At 42.2% G+C, this 20137-nt stretch overlaps 1 protein-coding gene across 20 annotated transcripts in view; it reads right to left on the bottom strand.

Moving 5' to 3' along the window:
• Positions 1-20137, bottom strand: part of CDC14B (cell division cycle 14B) — a 110698-nt gene that overhangs the window by 23344 nt on the left and 67217 nt on the right. For 15 of the 20 annotated variants that reach the window (XR_012127802.1, XM_073228814.1, XM_073228807.1 and 12 more), the window contains 4 exons: positions 19641-19871; positions 7987-8125; positions 7663-7822; positions 6788-6885 (listed from right to left, as the gene is read on the bottom strand). Coding sequence is in view for 18 of the 20 variants with exons in the window: in XM_073228814.1 (XP_073084915.1) it covers positions 6788-6885; positions 7663-7822; positions 7987-8125; positions 19641-19871 (628 nt within the window). In the remaining 2 variants the exon portion in view is untranslated. The other 5 variants (XM_073228812.1, XM_036991233.2, XM_036991235.2 and 2 more) reach the window with 5 other exon arrangements.

A 20137-nucleotide genomic window follows, 5' to 3' on the forward strand; every position in this document is an offset into this window, starting at 1 on the left:
CCATATACTGCCTGCTTAGGGAACATTAAGTCCTCATTTCTTAAATTTACTGTTATCGACATGTTTGCACACTGGCCACACCAGATTCGAGGTGGAGGGGAAGCATCTTTTAAAAAGCATTTCTCTATAAAATTAGTGTAAATTATTCATATGAGGTAGTATGTATGACATTAATAGATAATTTATGTGGAATTTTAAAAATAAGAATATGAAAGAAATGTGGAAAGCATTCATCATACCAGTTGAGATTCAGGTCGTCAGCTATTTGTATTAAAAAGAGGGCAGTTGGTCCATCTGAAGCCTAAGCACCGATAAACTGCAAACAACGAGGCAGCTGCTCTCAGGTGAACCTGTGAGATCCCGGTGGGCGAGCTGGCCAGCTCCTGGGGTGCACTCCCACCCTGCAAACCAGACCAACGCAGGCTTTGAGGAGCAGTGCTTAGCACTGACATTTGCCAGCTGTCCCTGACAGAGTCTCAGCCCTGCCCTTTATCTCCCGCATGCTGCAGTTCACTTCCCACTCCGCAGTGGCTTCTGAGCCCTGATAACTTTCAGATGGGTCACCTGCAACTTGAAGCCAACAGTAAAGCGACAAGCTGGCAAGCCAGTTCTCCCACTTCCCAAACCCCAAAAGCCTTGAATGTCAACATTCCACCCCAAGAAGAGAAACTGTCAGAGCCACTGTGCACTATTCACACTGGCTGCCTACCACTCATACAAAACCAGCCTTACAATCAGCAGACATGAGGCCGTGCAGCCCTCGGAGGCGCCTTTCCCACATCCCCTGGCCGGGAAGACCAACGCAGCCGGAGCTCCTGCTGCCACGGTCAAGCTGGCTGACACCGCACAGGCGATGCTACGTCAAGTGCCCTTGAGGAGTCACCTGTGAAGGTGACAATGAGGGCTCCACCTGCCTATGTCCTTGCTGCTGGCAGAAGCTTTTGTTCCTGTGCACTCCAGGTTCACCAGGCAGGCTAAGCAGAATACTCTGGTGTTCTAGGTGTAGAAATGCAACGGCAAATGTCAGTAATAACAGCAGAAAGGTTATACCTGACAGAATAGTCAAAGGAAAAGAGCCTGACAGAAAACATTTTTCAACTTACCCTCAGAAAAACAATACATTCATGAAGTGCCCAAGTACTGTTAGCAACGACTCCACCTGTTTAGAACTCTACCCATTCGCAGTATCTCTGCCACCTGGAATAGTCTGAGACCAAATCTGTGCACGTGTGATGCTCGCAAGTCAGAATGTGTAGAAATCTAAGCTTACTGAGGAAAGTGAAGGAAAAAAACACCCAAAAGGATAATCTGTACCAGAAACCCAGCATACCTGCTTGTCTGATCAGCTTGCAACAAGGAGATACCACAGAAAATGCCGTAAATTGAACATGTTAAGCAGCTTTTCCTTAATTTTGAAAAGAATGGAGTTGGATTTTTAAATCTTCTCCAGCCACCTGAAGACACTCAGTGAAACCACGATCGGCCGCGGGGAGTTCTTCTTTGGAGGACAGCCTAGAAGGGGTTTTGCATTCCTTTGTAACTCCCAAGTCCAAGTGGGAACAAGAGAGGAGATCCCTGAATATATGAGCTAAAGGAGGAGTTTCAGAGAACGCAGCCCAGACATGAGGCAGCAGTTAGCCAGCCTCCTGGGACAAAGCCTCCTTTCTGTGCTCTTGGTCTGAACCACCTGAGGTTCCCTGCGTACACTTCCTGCCACATTTGTCTGCCGAAGAGAAGTCTCTTCACTGTGGAGGTGCATCTGAGTATGAAAGACACCAAGGGAACACGAACCGTGCCTGCACGAACCTAACAAAGGCATCTGGGTTACTTCTGGGGAAGGAGGGAGTGAGGAGCACCCTACCATCAGGCGGAAGTGCAGGAAGGGGCTCCCACCTGCCCTGCTGCCCCCTTTTCCTTGCTCAAGTTTTGGAGACTTCACTTTGCTGTGTTCCCTGCAGGGCAGGGAGTGAGGTAAGGCAGAGAAGGAAACTCCGCATCCTCAAGACGGAAGGTGCTGCAGGGCAGCGTGGTGGCAGAGCACGGTCAGAGGCGAGCCTGGTGCGGTCGGCGTTCACTAGGCCTGCTGGCCACAAAGCCAGGTATTTACCAGGGAATCAGTGGGAATGTTTTTCTGCTATTCTAGAAATGACAAAGATGTTTACTCCAGAAAACTAGAGGAAAGCTGAACGGGTAACTGATGAAAAGAAAACCACACCAATTATCCCAACCTATTTTTTGACAAGGAAAACTATTTTTGGTGTCTTCATAAAACACTTTTCAAAAAATCTGTTAAGAGCAAGCAGAACTTAAGCATAATAAAGTTTGTTATTTTTCATATTCCTTGTATGGAAGGAATAGTGAAGCCCTCCCTCCCCACCACCATTCCATTAATGGAGAAATTTCAGAAAACAACCTTTGGACAAAGGAGAACCAGCAAAGCTGGGAGAGCTGAGTGAGAACAACATGCACCATGAGCGACAGGCTGGCGCCAGGGGTGAGCACTAGTACAGAAACGGAAGTGGACACTTACACAACGGCTATTTGCCGAGGGGTCCTGATGGCTACTGGGTTCTTAAACCATCGAGACAGAATAGCAGGATGGGAAGAATGTAGTCACAAATAATCCACCAGATGACAACACTACACAGTGCAGAGGTCAGCACAGCTAGGGGACATCTGGAAAGGGGTGAAGGGAAAGAACAGATGTTCAGATTGGTAGGCCAAAACCATCAATGAAATAGTAAGTAAATAGAGCCACAAGTGAGTTCTGGTCACCCTGCAAGTGTTTAAACAAGGATGGCACCTCGCCATGTTAGGTTGGGAGAAAATGCTGTCTTCAGTTTTAAACTGACTTGGTAATCACTAACAAAAGATGAGACCCAATCTCTAGCTGGGTAACTACCGCATGTTAATTTAATTGTACAGAAAATTTTAAAGAAGTATAAGAAATGCACACAGAGAAACCTCAGAGAAAGACGAGGAAAACCAAACAGAAAACAGCCCTGGACTGGTGAGGACAGCTAATGGGAGGCACAGTTACCAGTGCGCAGAGCACAGCAGAGCCACTCTCCTTGCAACGGAGGCGTGCTCTGACCATTTGGGAGTGTAAGCACATCGCATATTCTGAAAACCAGGGTATGGAAGCCCACACAACCCCACAATGGGCCACGGAGAATGAGGCAATTTCCCTTATGTCTAACACTACACAGGCTTCCTGAGGTGTTTTCCTTATGCGACCATACCTGGCTCTAACCTTGGTGTTTTTTAATTCGCTGGTCCAGCCTCTGCGGTGAGGAAAGAACCTTTCTAGCTCCTACATATCCAGGTGGCCACCTGGACCAACTGTGACTGAACCCGAGACTCTACTGAACACTGGTTTTGTGCCAAGCCTCGGGCTGATCAAGTCAGAAATGCCTGATGTGACTTCCTATGTCAACTTCACAGCGGTCCTCATCACCCGATCACTGAATACTACGTGGCAGGCGCCCTACACGGCAACAGGGATTACACTGAAGGCTGGGCCTGCAATCCCATCCAACCTCACCCCCACAGGCTGCACCTCCACCATCTCACTTACTCCTCTGACAAGAAAACCCAATCTACTAATGTATGTTAAGATTACAGAGGCTTCATACTTACCCCAAATTGATAAATGGCCTGCAGAACTCTCCAGCCGCCCCAATTTTCATTTACAGTTATTGATTTAACAGTTAGGAGATGAATGGTCAGAATATCCAGCTATCTGCCCTGTGATTTTTACCAGCTCCCCTCCTAAAGCTTATGGTCTAAGAATCATTTTCCAGTGATGAGACACACACCCATCTACACTGAACTGTTAGGGGACATTTAAGGGAGTCAATCAGGTCCACTAATGAGACCTACATTTCGACCTCACTCCCATGCAGGGTGCACCCACTCTCCATGGACACCCCAGTCTCCCTAACCAACCCGGCGGGAGTTTGCTGTCTGCAGAGGCCGGCAAGCACAGGTGGGGTGAGAAGTCCCACCAAATTCACTTTAGCACAGTCATCCATCCACTTGCCATCAATCACACTGGAAGACCCTTTGAGGTTGGGGTGCACACAACTGACTGTCTTCAGGGTAGTCGGGGGCAGACAGGCACTCTGAGCAAATGACTGTTTCACAATTTCTACCAAACAACTCTCCCCCAATACTGACTACTGACTATTTGTAAAAGAGAAACTAATAATAGTAATGATATTTTATTTGTGTACTTTTGTTTTCTTAAGAATCACCCATACTTAGATATTTTTCACTAACTTTCTCTGTTGGGAGTATTTATCCAGCTAAATAGCAGTAGCAGAGCAAGTAACTTGCCCGCAGTGAGTATGAGTCCAAAAGGGAAGATGGGAACTGAATTTCGATCTCACCCACGCTGCTACTGGAAGCTCCCTCTGAGGGGACTTGTTTCTAAAGTAACAACAAAGATTTGCGAGGGGAAGGGAATCTCCAACTGACCTCCTCTCCTGGAGCCAAAGAGCCACAGAGCAGAGCAAAAGAGATTCCAACAGCAAAGAGGGTTGGGGGCCGTTGGAGGGCTACGCAAAGGGCTGTGGAGCAGGAAGGGAAATCGGCTGGGTGGGACCCGCACCCCCAGGGTCTTTACACAAAGAGTTTAGAAGAATTTTGACATTTTGCTTTTTCTTTAAAAATGTGCCCTAAAAATTTATTAACTATGTGCATGGGAGGAGGGACGGTTTGGGGGCTAGTCTATTATTTTTAGGATTACAATTACAATTAAAGGGGATTTTGAAATAGCTTGTCCTTTTTTCTTTTCTTTTTTACTTCTACCATTTTGCTTGATTTTAAACTTTCACCAAGAGTGCTACAGAGCAAAGAGCCAGTGTCCGTTACTTCTTCCAGCTGTAAAGTGGGGTGATGACACAACAGATGCTACGGGCAGCCAGGCTGATCTTGCCCTGTTACTTTTCATTCAACCATTGCTGATCAGGTTTAGCTTTCATCCTGGGAGCCTCATACGCCAGGTGAATGTGACAGCATCTAGTGTCATGGAGTTTCGTTCATTGTTTTCTACTACATTACCACAAACCCATGAGCTATGAAAGAGGCTTTTATAGCCTCAACTGCTCTAGAAAAAAGTACCAAGTAATCTGAACTCTCTAGAAAACATATTCGAAAGGTAGCAGACTGAGTAACTAAAGGAAATTTCACGTGAACCGTTCTCAACAGGAACATTAGACTAAGCAGACTTCCGGACTCCCAACTTGACTTAAGAATGTGAAAATTAAGAATGTGAAAAGTGATTGAGAAATAAACTGATGCTGCAAATTCTTAAAAGCAAGACAAAAGCATGGGCATGACTAAACACCACCACAAAACCCCACATTTTCTAGGCCTTGCAAGTCAAAGTGTGGCCCCTGGACTAGCAGCTTTGGCAACACTGGAAAGCCTGCTAGAAATGCAGACTGCAGCCCACCTAAGACCCGCTACTATAACCTGCACCTTACAAGCTGCTGAGGAGCTGAGGAGCCCCGGAGCAGCGCAGGCAGAGAGGCAGGGCGGTGGGGCATGCCCTGTGGCCATTGCCATGTTCAAGACTGGATTCAGAATGATGGCCCGGAGGCACCATAGCACTTCTAAATAAAAAGCACCATTAGACCTTGGATGAAGACTTTTAATGAAATTAAAACCAAAATGGTACCTGCAGTTAAATTATGTAAAATGTACCATTCTTAAGGCAATCTGAGTTAACTAAAGCACCACTAAGCTGCAGAGAACACCCATATAATGCCTATAATCAGTACTGATACCTGTCTTTCATGTGGCACTTCATATTGGAAAATTCCATTCGTTCCTCTGGGTCTTTTAAGAAACTCTCAAGGCAGCAGCCCCGTGATCGTATGTATTATTCTACTAAGAACTTTAGATTATGAGGAACTATCTGTGAAGAACCACTTTTAACTAAAAAGAAGGCCTGTTCTTCTCTGCCAGGAACTTCTGATCATCTCTGCCATATTATGGTATCAGTCCCTTCCCGTATCACAACATGCTCACTGAAGAAAATGACCCGCTGACACACACACACAAAAAGGGTGGGGTGGGGGGCCTAGAAATTTGCTAACCTACAATGAAATGGAGGTTGCCTGCAGGATAGGGAGGAGCATTTACTGAAGAATAACTTAGAAAAAAGTACACTGGCTATGTTTTTGGATTCTACATATTTTTTTAACAATCTAGTCGTTATAGGAGATTGAATCTCAAATAACACACAAGCCAAGCCCAAGAGGACACACACACACTTAGTAACTATAAAATTTCCTATGCCCATGCTAAGCCCTCTTCTGTAACTTCAAATGATTCCTCAAACATTTAATACCAAAAATATTTAATCACTGTCACCCTAAAGTAATGACATTAAGCCACTGTGTTACCACTGATTAATTCTGCAATATCAAACCATACTATCTGCAATATGGTAGTGAACTGAAACTCACAATTTCAGTAACTATGGGCAAATCCATTATTCTGCAGTTTACATCTGCTGTCACTCTCTTGAGGGTATCACATGGTGACTATCCACGGAGAAAAAGCATCCCTAATACTACTTTCCTGTCTCTACAGACTAGTGAGCTTACAATAGGGGGTGGAGATAAACAAAGGAGAGCCAAGAGCTTCTTAGGCAACACCCCTAGATTTTAAATTACATGAAGAATCATTTCAAAGTGGCATAATGGGCATGCAACTATGCAGAAAGTGTACAGTGAAAAAGTTTCATGAAGGACTACACAAAGGAAACAAGACTCACGTGAGGGGAAGAGCGTTTGGTTTCGATTGTCTTCTGCTTTTCAGGGCCCGAAGTCTGTCCCCTTGTGTCATGCTACTGACTTCGTCATCGTCGCTGTACTGTGTAAGTAAAGAAACACTGAGCTAATGATTTAAGTTGGGCTCACGGATGCGAAAACAGCATAGCAGCTACATTATGTACATAGACACATACGAATGCACACTTCGCCTTTCTGCCTATCTCTAAAATATTTTGCTTTGGAAACAAAGCTACAGGTCACGTTTCAAAACAGCTTAACATTGACTCTCTCAGACACAGAACCCAACAGCACTCTTGCTATAAAACATCCTGACAGTGAAGAGGTTTAATGGGTTTTCAGTATTTAAAACACTCTTTTTTTAAAATTTCATAATCTTCTTACCACCACTTAATAGGGTGCGGCTACCCCCTGAACTTTTTTTTTTAAGGTTTTCCATTTGCCACCTGGTTCCCTAAATCAGCTGTCCCAAAAGGGGCAAAGGCAGGGGAGAGGGAGCTTCCAGGTCCACTGCAAGAGCCTATGTCACACGCCTCTTTTCTCCATCAGTGCTTAGTAAGTAAAACAACTAGTTCCATGGACACAGCCTTGTTGCAGAAAGTGTACAGCGAAAAAGGTTCATGAAGGACCTCACACACATAAACACATCAACCACACAAAGGAAACCAGACTCACGTAAGGGGAACAGCGTTTGGTTTGAGTAAAAAGTTCCTAGAGAGGGCTCTATAACTATGAAAAAATTGTGATGATAATCCCTTGAAATGTGCTTTATTATTCTGATCTACAATCTCTCCATTCCCTACAGTGCCCAAAAGCATCTACAGCCATGACACTAGCATGGTGGGGGCAGCTCAGTTACCAGTTCAGGTTCCTGCTTGTCTTGATTCTTGACCCCACTGATTGAAATGTCATCAACAGCCAAGAGGAGTTTTGAGACAGCGACTCTGTGTTTTCCATTCTCCTGACCCCTTAACTTTTGACGAAAATAGTCACCTTCCAACCAGAGGCTCGTCTGTTTCCTAGAGCATTTAGATAACAACATCAAGACACAGCTTTCCAGGAAGATACACATGAACAACTTTCCCCTATTAAACTATGTATTCTTCCTGGAGACTAAGAAAACTACTCCTCCTTCCCCTCACCTTCCAGATCCGTGTATCACACAAGCTCTCCGTATACTTACATCACCAGAAACTGCTGCTGAGGCCCAATCACCGATCCAGGTCTACAGATTCTGACCCACGCGATGGTCTCGGCGGCCGTCATCCTGTAGTGCTTCATGATGTAGCAGGCAATCAGAGTGCCCGTTCGTCCAAGGCCAGCTAGAAAAACAAACAAGCCAGTGAGCCCTGGTCTCAAGCACTCCAGAATTTTGTTGGGCACATAGAATTTTTTTTTAAAAGAATTCCCATGATTCTGCTTCCCTCCACAGGGTTCTCAAGTCTGGATGCAATCACCTGGAGAGTTTAAAAAAATACCGGGTCTCACCTCCAGAACTCTAACTTAGAGTAGTACGAGATCTAGACTGAACACAGAGATCCCCAAAATAACCCAGGTAAGTCTATGATGTAGCCAAAATGGAAAATCACTTTCTAAGTGATAATTCTTAAGAAGTACAGTGTTTTCTACAGAGTTTTCCATAAATGGTAACCATCATCTTTCCAAAAACACAAGCTTAAAATCTCGCACTTTCTCCCTCAGCCAACAGTTTTTCTACTGTTATATCCATTTTCATACAGATTTCTTTTTACTCTACTGCTGTCCTCCTTTACTCTCATCTCTCATTACCTCCTGGGATGGTTATTTTTACATGTCAACCTGGCATGCATTATTTGAATAGGATTGACACAAACTGGTGGACTTTGAATACCAGATTGTTCTCCAAAATGTGGGTGGGCCTCTTCCAATCACCTAAAGGTCTGCACAGAACGAACAGACTGGCCTCCCCAGCAGACAGTCTTCTGATCATCTCTACCACTGGCTCTCCTGCGTCTCCTGCCTCCCCACACTGTGATTCGGTGCCTGCCAGACTCCATGTTCATTTGAGCCAATTATTTAAAGAAATCTTTGTAGATACACGTCTTACTGGTTCTGTCTCTGCCTTCCTGGAAAGCCTTCACTGACAAGTACTGGACTCCGTGAAGCAGGCTGCTATTGCAACAATATGGGAGTGGCTTTAGGACTACGATTGTCAAGGATGCTAAGAGTTTCAAGGTCCACACTAGAAGAAGCTGAGAGTGCCGTGAAGGGGCTGTTGAAGGAATGCGGACAGTAACAGCGTTTCTAGCACAGATAGAAATAAGGAATGTGTTACTGGAAACCAGAAGAAAGGCAATCCTCACTGCAAGTGGCAGAAGACATGGCTGAACTGTGTCTCAGAGCCTTACAGAAGGTGGGACTCATGACAACCTTGGGTGTTTAGCCAAAGAGATTTGTAAGCAAAGCGTTGTTGGTGTAGCCTGGTTTCTCTTTGCTGATTATAGTAAAATGTGACAGGAGAGAGATGCATTGAGAAAGGAATTTATTAAACAAAAAAAAGAACCAGAAACTAAAAATTTAGAAAATTCTAGGCCTATCCAAATTGAAAGAAGTGAGAAAGCATGCCCTGGTGAGAACACCAAGAACATAGCCAGAAAACCAATTCCATAGAGATGATCCATGGATTTAAGCAGACATCTCAACAGAAGCCAGAAATGGTGATAGATCATACCAGCACACAGCCTAGATTACAGAAACAGATACAGATGAAATAAAGGCAGGCTTCTGAACTGCTAGGATTCTGTGGACTCAACATGCCTCATGCGTCAAGAAAAGGGAAGCGTGGTTCCATGGGTGATGCCGGTTGGCAGGACCACCAGTGCTACCACAGGCCTGGGGGACAAGGCCGTCTACTCCTCAGCTTCTTGGGGCAGGGTCCATGACTGTGGGGGTGGGAGGCCACCCAGTGGGCCTCAAACAGAGAATGGCACCAGACAGCACTATTCCTGAGCCTTATGATCTAATGGCATTTGCCCTTAGATTGTGGGGCATGCCACCCCTCTCTTTCCCATCTCTCTCTCAGTTGTACTGGGAGTGTCTATCCCACGCCTGTCCAGTCTTGCATTTCAGAAGCACATAAATTGTCCAGTTTCACAGGTTGACAGGTGGGGAGGGACCGTGGCTCAGAAAGAACTGTATCTGGAGTGTCATCCGTACCTAATTAGGCGACATTTAGATGAGACCTTGGACTCGGAACTGCTGCAGGAATGGCGGAAGACTTTTGCAGCTGTTGGGATGGGGTGGATTATTTTACAGGTGAAGATGTGAATACTGGGTGACCAGAGAGCAGGAGATTGTTGCCTGAACTGGGTGCCCCCAAGCCCCTACATTTAAGTCTAACTCCCACTGTGACTGTCCCTGAAAGAGGACCTGTATGGAGGTGAAGCTGAGCTGAGGTCATGTGGGGGAGGCACCTGATCCAAACTGGTGGGGTCCTTCTAAGAGGAGGAAGGGACAGGAGTGCATACAGAGGACCACGAGCAGGCAGCTGTCTGCAAGTCAGGAGAAGCAGCCTCACCAGAAATCCCACCAGCACCTTGAGCTTGGACTTCTAGCCCCCACAACTCTGAGAAGATAAACTTCTGTTGTTTATGCCTAAAACCAAGATCTAATCATATCAATCAATCCTCTTTGCGTTTTTAACTGGTCATCCTGTCAACTTAAGGATTTCTCAACCTGAGTGCTACTCACATCAGGGCTGCCTAATTCTGTGTTGTGGGGCTGTCCTGCGCACTTTAAGATGTTGAGGAACATCCCTGACCTCCACTCACTGGATGCCCATAGCACCCTCCCCCTAAGCTGTAAAAACCAAAATTGTCTTCAGACAACGCCCAGCATCCCCTGGGCCAATATACCCCAAATAAGCATCTCAGCTGAGACTCACCTCAATTGCTGATTACAATGAAAAAATGAATAGCCAATATTCATAATGTCCAATATAACAAATGTTCGCTTTTGTTGTTTTTTAAATTACAGTAAAAAAAAATGACAAAATTTACCACTTTCACTATTTTTGTTCATGCATCATTTTCCAGATCTCATCTCCACATTTCCTTTTAGCTCACTGAACACTTTTAACGCAGCCTTTTTAAATTCTTTATCAGGTAACTCCTAAGGTGTGTGTTTCTTGAGTCGGTTTCTAGAGGTTGTTTTCACCACTTTTAAGTGTGCGGTTTGACGGCAGTAACCAGTGTCAGCACAACCACCAGCATACTGTTCTGTGTGTATGTGGGACAAATATGTCTTCTGTTGGGGAACAGAGCATTCTGGATGTGTCTGCTAGATGTAGTTGGTTTATTCTATTGTTCAAGCCCTCCATTTCCTTATCTTCTGGCTGGTTGTTCCATTCATTCTTAAAAATGGGAAATTGAAATTTCCAACCATTATTATACAACTGTTTATTTTTCCCTTGAATTCTGACAATGTTTCCTTCCTATATTTTGAATGTCTGTTATTAGGAATGTAAGATGTTTATAACTGTTATATCTTCATGATGGACAGAACCCTTTATTAATGCATAATGTCCTTTTTTTGTCTCTTGTAATCTTTTTTGATTTAAAGTCTGTTTTATCTGATATTAGTATAATCACCTCTGCTCTTGTTTGGTTACTATTTTACATGAAGTATCTTTCACTTTCCTCTCACTTTCACACTATTTGTGTCTTTGGATCTAAACCGAGCCTCTTTTAGGCATCATATAGTTAGATCATCTTATTTTTAAGCCATTCTTCCGATCTCTTGTTTGACTGGAAACTTTACAACTGAAGTTATAATTCTCCCAGCGCCTAGACTGGTCCCTGTATTTACTTTTACCAGAGATCCTGATTTCTCCATATGGCTTCAAGTTACGGTCAATTGTCCTTTCATTCAACCCTGGCTCGGTATTGCTTGCAGGGCAGGCCTAGTGGTAACGAACTCCCTCGGCTTCTAGTTAACTGGGGATTTCTTAAATTCTCCCTCATTGTTGACAAACAGTTTTGCCAGGTACAGGATTTGTGGTTGACAGTTTTTTTCCCTTCAGCACTTTGAATGTATCAACCCTCTGGCCTCCAAGGTTTCTGGTGAGAGATTTGCTTATAACCTTACTGGCATCCCTTGTATGTGGTTAAGTTGATTCTCCCTGTTGCTCTCAAGATTCTCTTTGTCTCTGCCTTTAGACTGATGGACTGTAATGCACCTTGGTGTGGGTCTCTTGAATTTACCCTGTTTGCAGTATGTTAAGTTCTTTGATGCGCACATTCATGTCTTTAATCAAATCTGGAAAGTTTTCAGTCATTACTTCTTCAAGTAATTCCTCATCTCCTTTCTCTCCCTTCTCCCTTTGGGACTCCCACCTCCACACACTGGTTCACTTTAAGGTCACAGAGGTTCCCTTGGGTTCGGTTTACTTTCCAATCCTTTTTTTTTCCATTCCTCATACTTGATCATTTCAACTATCCTATATTCAAGTTCACCAATTCTTTCCTCTGCCTGCTCATATCTACTTTTGAATCTCACCAGCATATTTTCACTTCAGCTACTGTACACTTCAGTTCCAGAAATTCTTTTTAGTTCCCTGTTTACTATCTGTTTGATATTTCCATTTTGTTACACTGTTTTCTTCACTTTGTCCACATTGTCTTTTAGCTCTTTAAGTATCTTTGAAGACAGCTGTTTTAATATATTTGTCTACTAAGTCCATTATCTGGTTTCTCTCAGGAAGTTTCTCTTACTCATTTTTTTTCCTTAGATTTGATTTACACTTTCCTGGGATTTTTTTTACGTGATTCTTTTGGTGGAAAACAGGCATTTGAATCTTGTAATGTGCTAACTCAGGAAATTAAATTTTGGCTATTCCCCATGTTTGTTTGTTTGCTTTTTACTAATGTCAGATTTTTCTTAACAAAAAAATATTATTTGTCTTCTTCATCAACACTCTAACAAAAGGAGAAAAGTTATATAAATCTTAGCATATTCACAGTGTGGTCCTACACAATCACCATTCATTCAATATTTATTAAGTGCCAGGCACTGTTTTAGCTGCTAAAAACACAGCAACTTCTTAGAATATAAACTCCACAAAGACAAACTTGGAGCATCTGCTTTGCTCACTGACATGGTAGAACCTACCAAACAGCGGGAACTGAACAGATACCTGGTAAGAAGTGAATGCATTTCAACATGATAAGCCTTTGTGAGGTTACTTATGAATACAATTTAATTTACTATACTTTTCATATGACATCAGGGTTTTTTAAAAGCATTCTTTAGAGATTCAAGATGGTGGTGTGAGAGGTGAGACAGAGAACTCCTCCCAAAACCACACAGAACACGGAAATATAGTTAATACAATTAATCCTAAAAGAGTAACAGGCAAAAAGGCTGCACCAGACTGCATACACCTGTAGAAAAGAGCAGAACTCACGAAACAGGGCAACATACCAAAGCCTTGATGCGGTGGGACCTGAGCCCTTCCCCCTCCCCAGCTCACCGGCAGAAGGAAGAGAAACAGAATGGGGAGGAGGTGGAAGCCTACCAATGTTAAACACCAAACTCTGGAGATCTGGTTTGGGACCATAAACCTACATTGCATGGTGCTTTGGAGATTAGTGGGGTTGGAAACCTAAGACAGGTGGAATACTTGGAGAGACTGAGATTCCAGCCATTTGTGGAACACAGGGATCCACATCAGCTGCTCTGGGACAAAGGAAAGGCAGGCGGTATGACAGGCTTCCTAGCAGCAAGAGGGCTGCTGAGGGGGTGGGGTTTCCTAGAGCCTGCTGCACAGGAGAAGGGCTAGATGGACAAGGCTGGCAGGGCGCGTTCTGCCAAGCAGGTTGGAAACTTTCAGAAGCTTCACACACTCCATTCCCCTGGCTAGATACTTAGCTCCAAGGACCCCCCACTGTGATACACAGCCTGCCGCACCTTCCTCTTGGCCAGCCGGCACCGGCTAGCAAACCAGCAGTCCTTGCCCTGGCAACAGGCCAGTCAGAGGGAGGCCCTGCCTACGGTAGCTGCAGATACAAAGCACAGAGGCTTACACCTGTGTGCTCGGCCCACTGGTTCTGACAGTGAAGACAGGCATAGCAGCCGGGAAACAGGAAACAGCTCGTTCCTCCCCATAGGCACCAGTGCCACTCCCCTGCAACCTCAACATCAGTCCAGGGGCTGAGCAGCTCCAGAGACTGGAGTTTCTGGGCACTAGAGGGCACCACATACAAATATGAAATGCCAAAGGAAACTGGTCAGACCAAAACCTCACAAACACCAGAAAAAGGCCCAAGTGAAACTTAATTCACCAATCTTCCTGAAACAGAGTTCAAAATAAAAATTATAAACATGCTCATGGAGGTACAGAAAAATATTCAAGAGCTCAGGGGCAAATTTAGGACAGAGATTCAATTATTAAGAAATTCCATATCTGAAATGAAATGTACAATGGCGGGATTTAAAAGCAGATTAAATGTAGTAGAAGACACAGTAAATGGAATAGAAATTATAGAAGAGGAATACAAAGAAGCTGAGGCACAGACAGAAAAAAACATCTCTAGGAATGAAAAAATATTGAGAGAACTGTGTGACCAATCCAAACGGAACAATATTTGCATTAAAGGGGTACCAGAAGAACAGAGAGAAAAAGGGGTAGAAAATACCTAGGAATAAACCTAACCAAGCCCAGAAGAGAGGGGCACAATATATTTAATGCAATGAAACAGAAGGGCCTTGAGCCAAGAATACTCTATCCGGCAAGATTATCATTTAAATTTGAAGGAGGGATTAAACAGTTTTCAGATAAGCAAACGCTGAGAGAATTTACCTCCCACAAACCACCCCTACAGTGCATTTTGGAGGGACTGCTATAGATGGAAGTGTTCCTAAGGCTAAATAGCTGCCACCAGGGGAAATAAAACCACAGTAAAGAAAGTAGAACAATTAATTACTAAGCAGATGCAAAATCAAATCAACCACCCCCAAAGTCAATCAAGGGATAGACAAAGAGTACAGAATATGATATTTAATATATAAAGAATGGATGAGGAAGAAAACTGAGGGGAAGAAAAAAGAACCTTTAGGTTGTGTTTGTAATACCATACTAAGTGAGTTAAGTGAGTTAAATTAGAGTGTTAGATACTACGGGAATTACCCTTGAACCTTTAGTAACCACAGATCTAAAGACTGCAAAGGCAATAAATACATACCTATTGATAATCACCCGAAATGTAAATGGTCTGAATGCACCAATCAAAAGACAAGAGTCACTGAATGAATAAAAAACAAAATCCATCTATATGCTGCCTACAAGTGACTCACTTCAAACCCAAAGACATACACAGACTGAAAGTGAAGATGGAAAAAGATATTTCATGTAACTATTAGGGAGTAAAAAGTAGTTGTTGCAGTACTTGTATCAGACAAAATAGACTTCAAAACAAAGAAAGTAACAAGAGACAAAGAAGGACATTACATAATGATGAAGGGGCCAGTCCAACAAGAGGATATAACTATTATAAATATCTATGCACCCAACACAGGATCACCTACATAAGTGATACAAATACTAATAGAATAAAAGGGGGAAATAGAATATAATGCATTCATTCTAGGAGATTTCAATACTCCACTCACTCCAAAGGACAGATCAACCAGACAGAAAATAAGTAAGGAGACAGAGGGACTGAACAATGTATTAGAACAAATGGACCTAACAGACATCTGCAGAACACTTCATCCAAAAGCAACAGGATACATTCTTCTCAAGTGCACATGGAACATTTTCAAGACCAGATCATATACTAGGCCACAAAAAGAGCCTCAGTAAATTCAAAAGGACTAAAATTGTACCAACCAGCTTCTCAGACCACAAAGGTATGAAATTAGAATAAATTACACAAAGAAAACCAAAAGCCCACAAACACGTGGAGGCTTAGTAACATGCTCCTAAATAACCAATGGATCAATGACCAAATAAAAACAGAGATCAAGCAATATATGGAAACAAATGACAACAACAATTGAACACCACAAAATCTGTGGGACACAGCAAAGGCTGTGCTAAGATGGAAGTATATAGCAATACAGGCCTACCTCAGGAAAGAAGAACAATCCCATATGAACATTCCAAACTTACAATTAACGAAACCAGAAAAAGAAGAACAAATGAAGCCCAAAGTCAGTGGAAAGAGGGACATATTAAAGATTAAAGCAGAAATAAATAAAATTGAGAAGAATGAAACAGTCAAAAGAATCAATGAAGCAGGTGCTGGTTCTTTGAGAAAGTAAACAAAATAGATAGACCCCTAGCCAGCCTTATCAAGAAAAAAAAGAGTCCACACATATAAACAGAATCAGATATAAGAAAGGAAAAATCACTACAGACACCACAGAAATACAAAGAACTATGAGAGAATACTATGAAAAATTATATGGTAACAAACTGCATAACCTAGAAGAAATGGACAACTTTCTAGAAAAATAAAACCTTCCAAGGCTGACCCAGGAAGAAATGGAAAATCTGAATAAACCAATTATCAGCAACAAAATTGAACTGGTAATCAAAAAACTACCTAAGAAGAAAACCTCTGGACCAGATGGTATCACTGCTGAATTTTATCAAACATTTAGTGAGGACCTAATACCCATCTTCCTTAAAGTTTTCCAAAAAGTAGAAGAGGAGGGAATACTTCCAAACTCATTCTATGTGGCCAACATCACTTTAATACCAAAACCAGGCAAAGACACCACAAAAAAAGAAAATTACAGACCAATATCCCTGATGAACACAGATGCAAAAATACTCAACAAAATATTAGCATACTGCATTCAAAAATACATCAAAAAGATCATCCATCATGATCAAGTAGGATTTATTGCAGGGATGCAAGGATGGTACAACATTCGAAAATCCATCAACATCATCCACCACATCAACAAAAAAGAAAGACAAAAACCACATGATCACCTCCAAAGATGCTGAAAAAGCATTCGACAAAATTCAACATACATTTATGATAAAAACTCTCAACAAAATGGGCATAGAGGGCAAATACCTCAACATAATAAAGGCCATATATGACAAACCGACAGCCAACATCATACTTAACAGCAAGAAGCTGAAAGTTTGTCCTTTAAGATCGGTAACAAGACAAGGATGCCGCTCTCCCCACTTTTATTCAACATACTTCTGGAGGTCATAGTCACGGCAATCAGACAACACAAAGAAATAAAAGGCATCCAGACTGGCAAGGAAGAAGTTAAACTGTCACTATTTGCAGATGACATGATATATATAATACATAAAAATCCCTAAGGAATCTACTCCAAATAAAACTACTAGATCTAATATCTGAATTCAGCAAAGTTGCAGGATACAAAATTAATACACAGAAATCTGTTGCATTCCTATACACTAACGATGAACTAGCAGAGATAAATCAGGAAAACAATTCCATTCACAGTTGCATCAAAAAGAATAAAATACCTAGGAATAAACCTAACCAAGGAAGTAAAACACCTATAGTCTGAAAAGTACAAGACATTCATGAGAAATTAAACGAGATACTAATAAATGGAAACACATCCTGTACTCATGGGTAGGAGGAATTAAATGTCAAAATGGCCATCCTGCCTAAAGCAATCTACAGATTCAATGCAATCTCTATCAAAATCCCAACAGTATTCTTCAACGAACTAGAGAGAATAGTTCTAAAATCCATATGGAACCACAAAAGACCCCGAATAGCCAAAGCAATCCTTAGAAAAAGGAATAAAGCAGGGGGAATTACACTCCCTGACATCAAGCTCTACTACAAAGCCACAGTAATCAAGACAATTTGGTACTGGCACCGGAACAGACCCATAGATAAATGGAACAGACTAGACAGCCCAGATATAAACCCAAGCATATATGGTCAATTAATATACAATAAAGGAGCCATGGATATAATACAATGGGGAAATGACAGCCTCTTCAACAGCTGGTGTTGGCAAAACTGGACAGCTACATGCAAAAGAATGAAACTGGATTATTGTCTAACCCCATATACAAAAGTAAACTCAAAATGGATCAAAGACTTGAATATAAGTCATGAATCTATAAAACTCTTAGAAGAAAACATAAGCAAAAATCTCTTGAATATAAACATGAGCAATTTTTTCCTGGTCACATCTCCTCAGGCAAGGGGAACAAAATCAAAAAATGAACAAATGGGACTTCATCAAGCTAAAAAGCTTCTGTACAGCAAAGGATACAATCAGCAGAACAAAAAGGTGTCCTACGGTATGGGAGAATATATTTGTATATGACATATCTGACAAGGGGTTAACATCCAAATATATATCAAGAACTCACATGCCTCAACACCCAAAAAGCAAATAAGCCAATTAAAAAATGGGTGGAGAATAGGAACAGACACTTCTCCAAAGAAGAAATTCAGATGGCCAACAGGCACATGAAAAGATGCTCCACATCACTAATTATCAGGGAAATGCAAATTAAAACCACAATGAGATATCACCTCACACCAGTTAGGATGGCGAACATAGAAAAGACTAGGAACAACAAATGCTGGCGAGAATGCAGAGAAAGGGGATGCCTCCTACACTGCTGGTGGGAATGTAAACTAGTTCAACCATTGAGGAAAACAATATGGAGGTTCCTCAAAAAACTAAAAATACAAATACCATTTGACCTGGGAATTCCACTCCTAGGAAGTTACCCAAAGAAAACAACTTCTCAGATTCAAAAAGACATATGCACCCCTGTTTATTGCAAAGCTATTTAAAGTAGCCAAGATATGGAAGCAACCTAAGTGTCCATCAGTTGATGAATGGATAAAGAAGAGGTGGTACATATACACAATGGAATACTATTTGGCCATAAGAAAGAAACAAATCCTACCATTTGCAGCAACATGGATAGAGCTAGAGGGTATTATGCTCAGTGAATTAAGTCAGGCAGAGAAAGACAAGTACCAAATGATTTCCCTCATTTGTGGAGTATAGCAATGAAGCAAAACTGAAGGAACAAAACAGCATCAGACTCACAGACTCCAAGACTAGTGGTTACCAAAGGGGAGCGGTGGGGCAGGGTGGGAGGAGAGGGAGGGAGGGAGGGAGAAGGGGATTGTGGAGTATCATGATTGGTGTGTGTGGGGTCACAGGGAAGACAGTGTAGCTCAGAGAAGACAAATAGGGACTCTGTGGCATCTTACTACACTGAAGGACAGTGACTGCAATGGGGCATGGGGGGTGACTCGATAATAAGGGTGAATGTAGTAACCACATTGTTTTTCTTGTGAAACATTCATAAGTGTATATCAATGATACCTTAATAAAAAAAAAAGCATTCTTTACAGGTACAGGTTTTTCATGTCAATTACACCTCAATAAAGTAGTTCTAAGAAACAAGTAACTGACCAAAAAAAAAAAAAAGGCATTCTTTAAGAAAGAAAGTCAGCTTCAGGTGTCCTGGCAAATAAGGTAAATGAACATGGCACGTTTCTATATAATTACACATACATGTTTATTCTTTTTTTAGCTTTTAAATTTCACTATTTTTTCCTTAGGAACTTAAAAAATTTTTTCTATTGAGGTACATACAATAAAATGCACAAATCTTAGTGTACCGCTTGATGGATTTTGACACATGTATACACATGTAAACCTTCACCCCAATCAAGATATCAAGCGATCTCACTAATTCTTTCCCTTCACCTATTGCGCCCCCTCCTCCCATTCCTCCCATGCCCACCTCCAGTCTGTTCTCTGTGTTTGAGTCCACTAACATTCACCAGTATTTAACCAACCCTAGAGACATACCTTTGCAATGTACTGCAATGGCACCTTCGGCATTTTCACAAATATCCAGAAATTCTTTGACTATCGAATCTGTGGGGGTGCTGCCATCCGCAAAGAAAAGGTCATAGTGATCGAAACCAGCGTTCGTAAAGCGTTTGGCATCATACATCCTTTTATTCAGGCGAATAACAGTAGTGACGTTGTGAGTCTTAAAATATGGAATATAAGCCTCTGGAGAATGTTGGTGGTAACCTACACGAAGAAATTCACCAGATGAAAAAAGCAGGAAGAAAACAACAGATAACAATTCTACCTGCAACTGGGTGGAAAGAGAATCTGGCCTGGGGATTGAATACCCATTTGATTATACGTGTAAAAAAGTACACACAAAAGTTAAAGTCCAGGCAGAATAACATAATAAAATGACCCAGTATAGGTAAATCATCAACACAGTCAAGCTCAGTTTAAGCCTTCAGCCTCTTTCAAAAGAAACTACAGGATGGATATTTTTAATACCA

This window comes from Manis javanica, chromosome 2 (genome assembly GCF_040802235.1).
Source record: "Manis javanica isolate MJ-LG chromosome 2, MJ_LKY, whole genome shotgun sequence".
Taxonomy (NCBI): domain Eukaryota; kingdom Metazoa; phylum Chordata; class Mammalia; order Pholidota; family Manidae; genus Manis; species Manis javanica.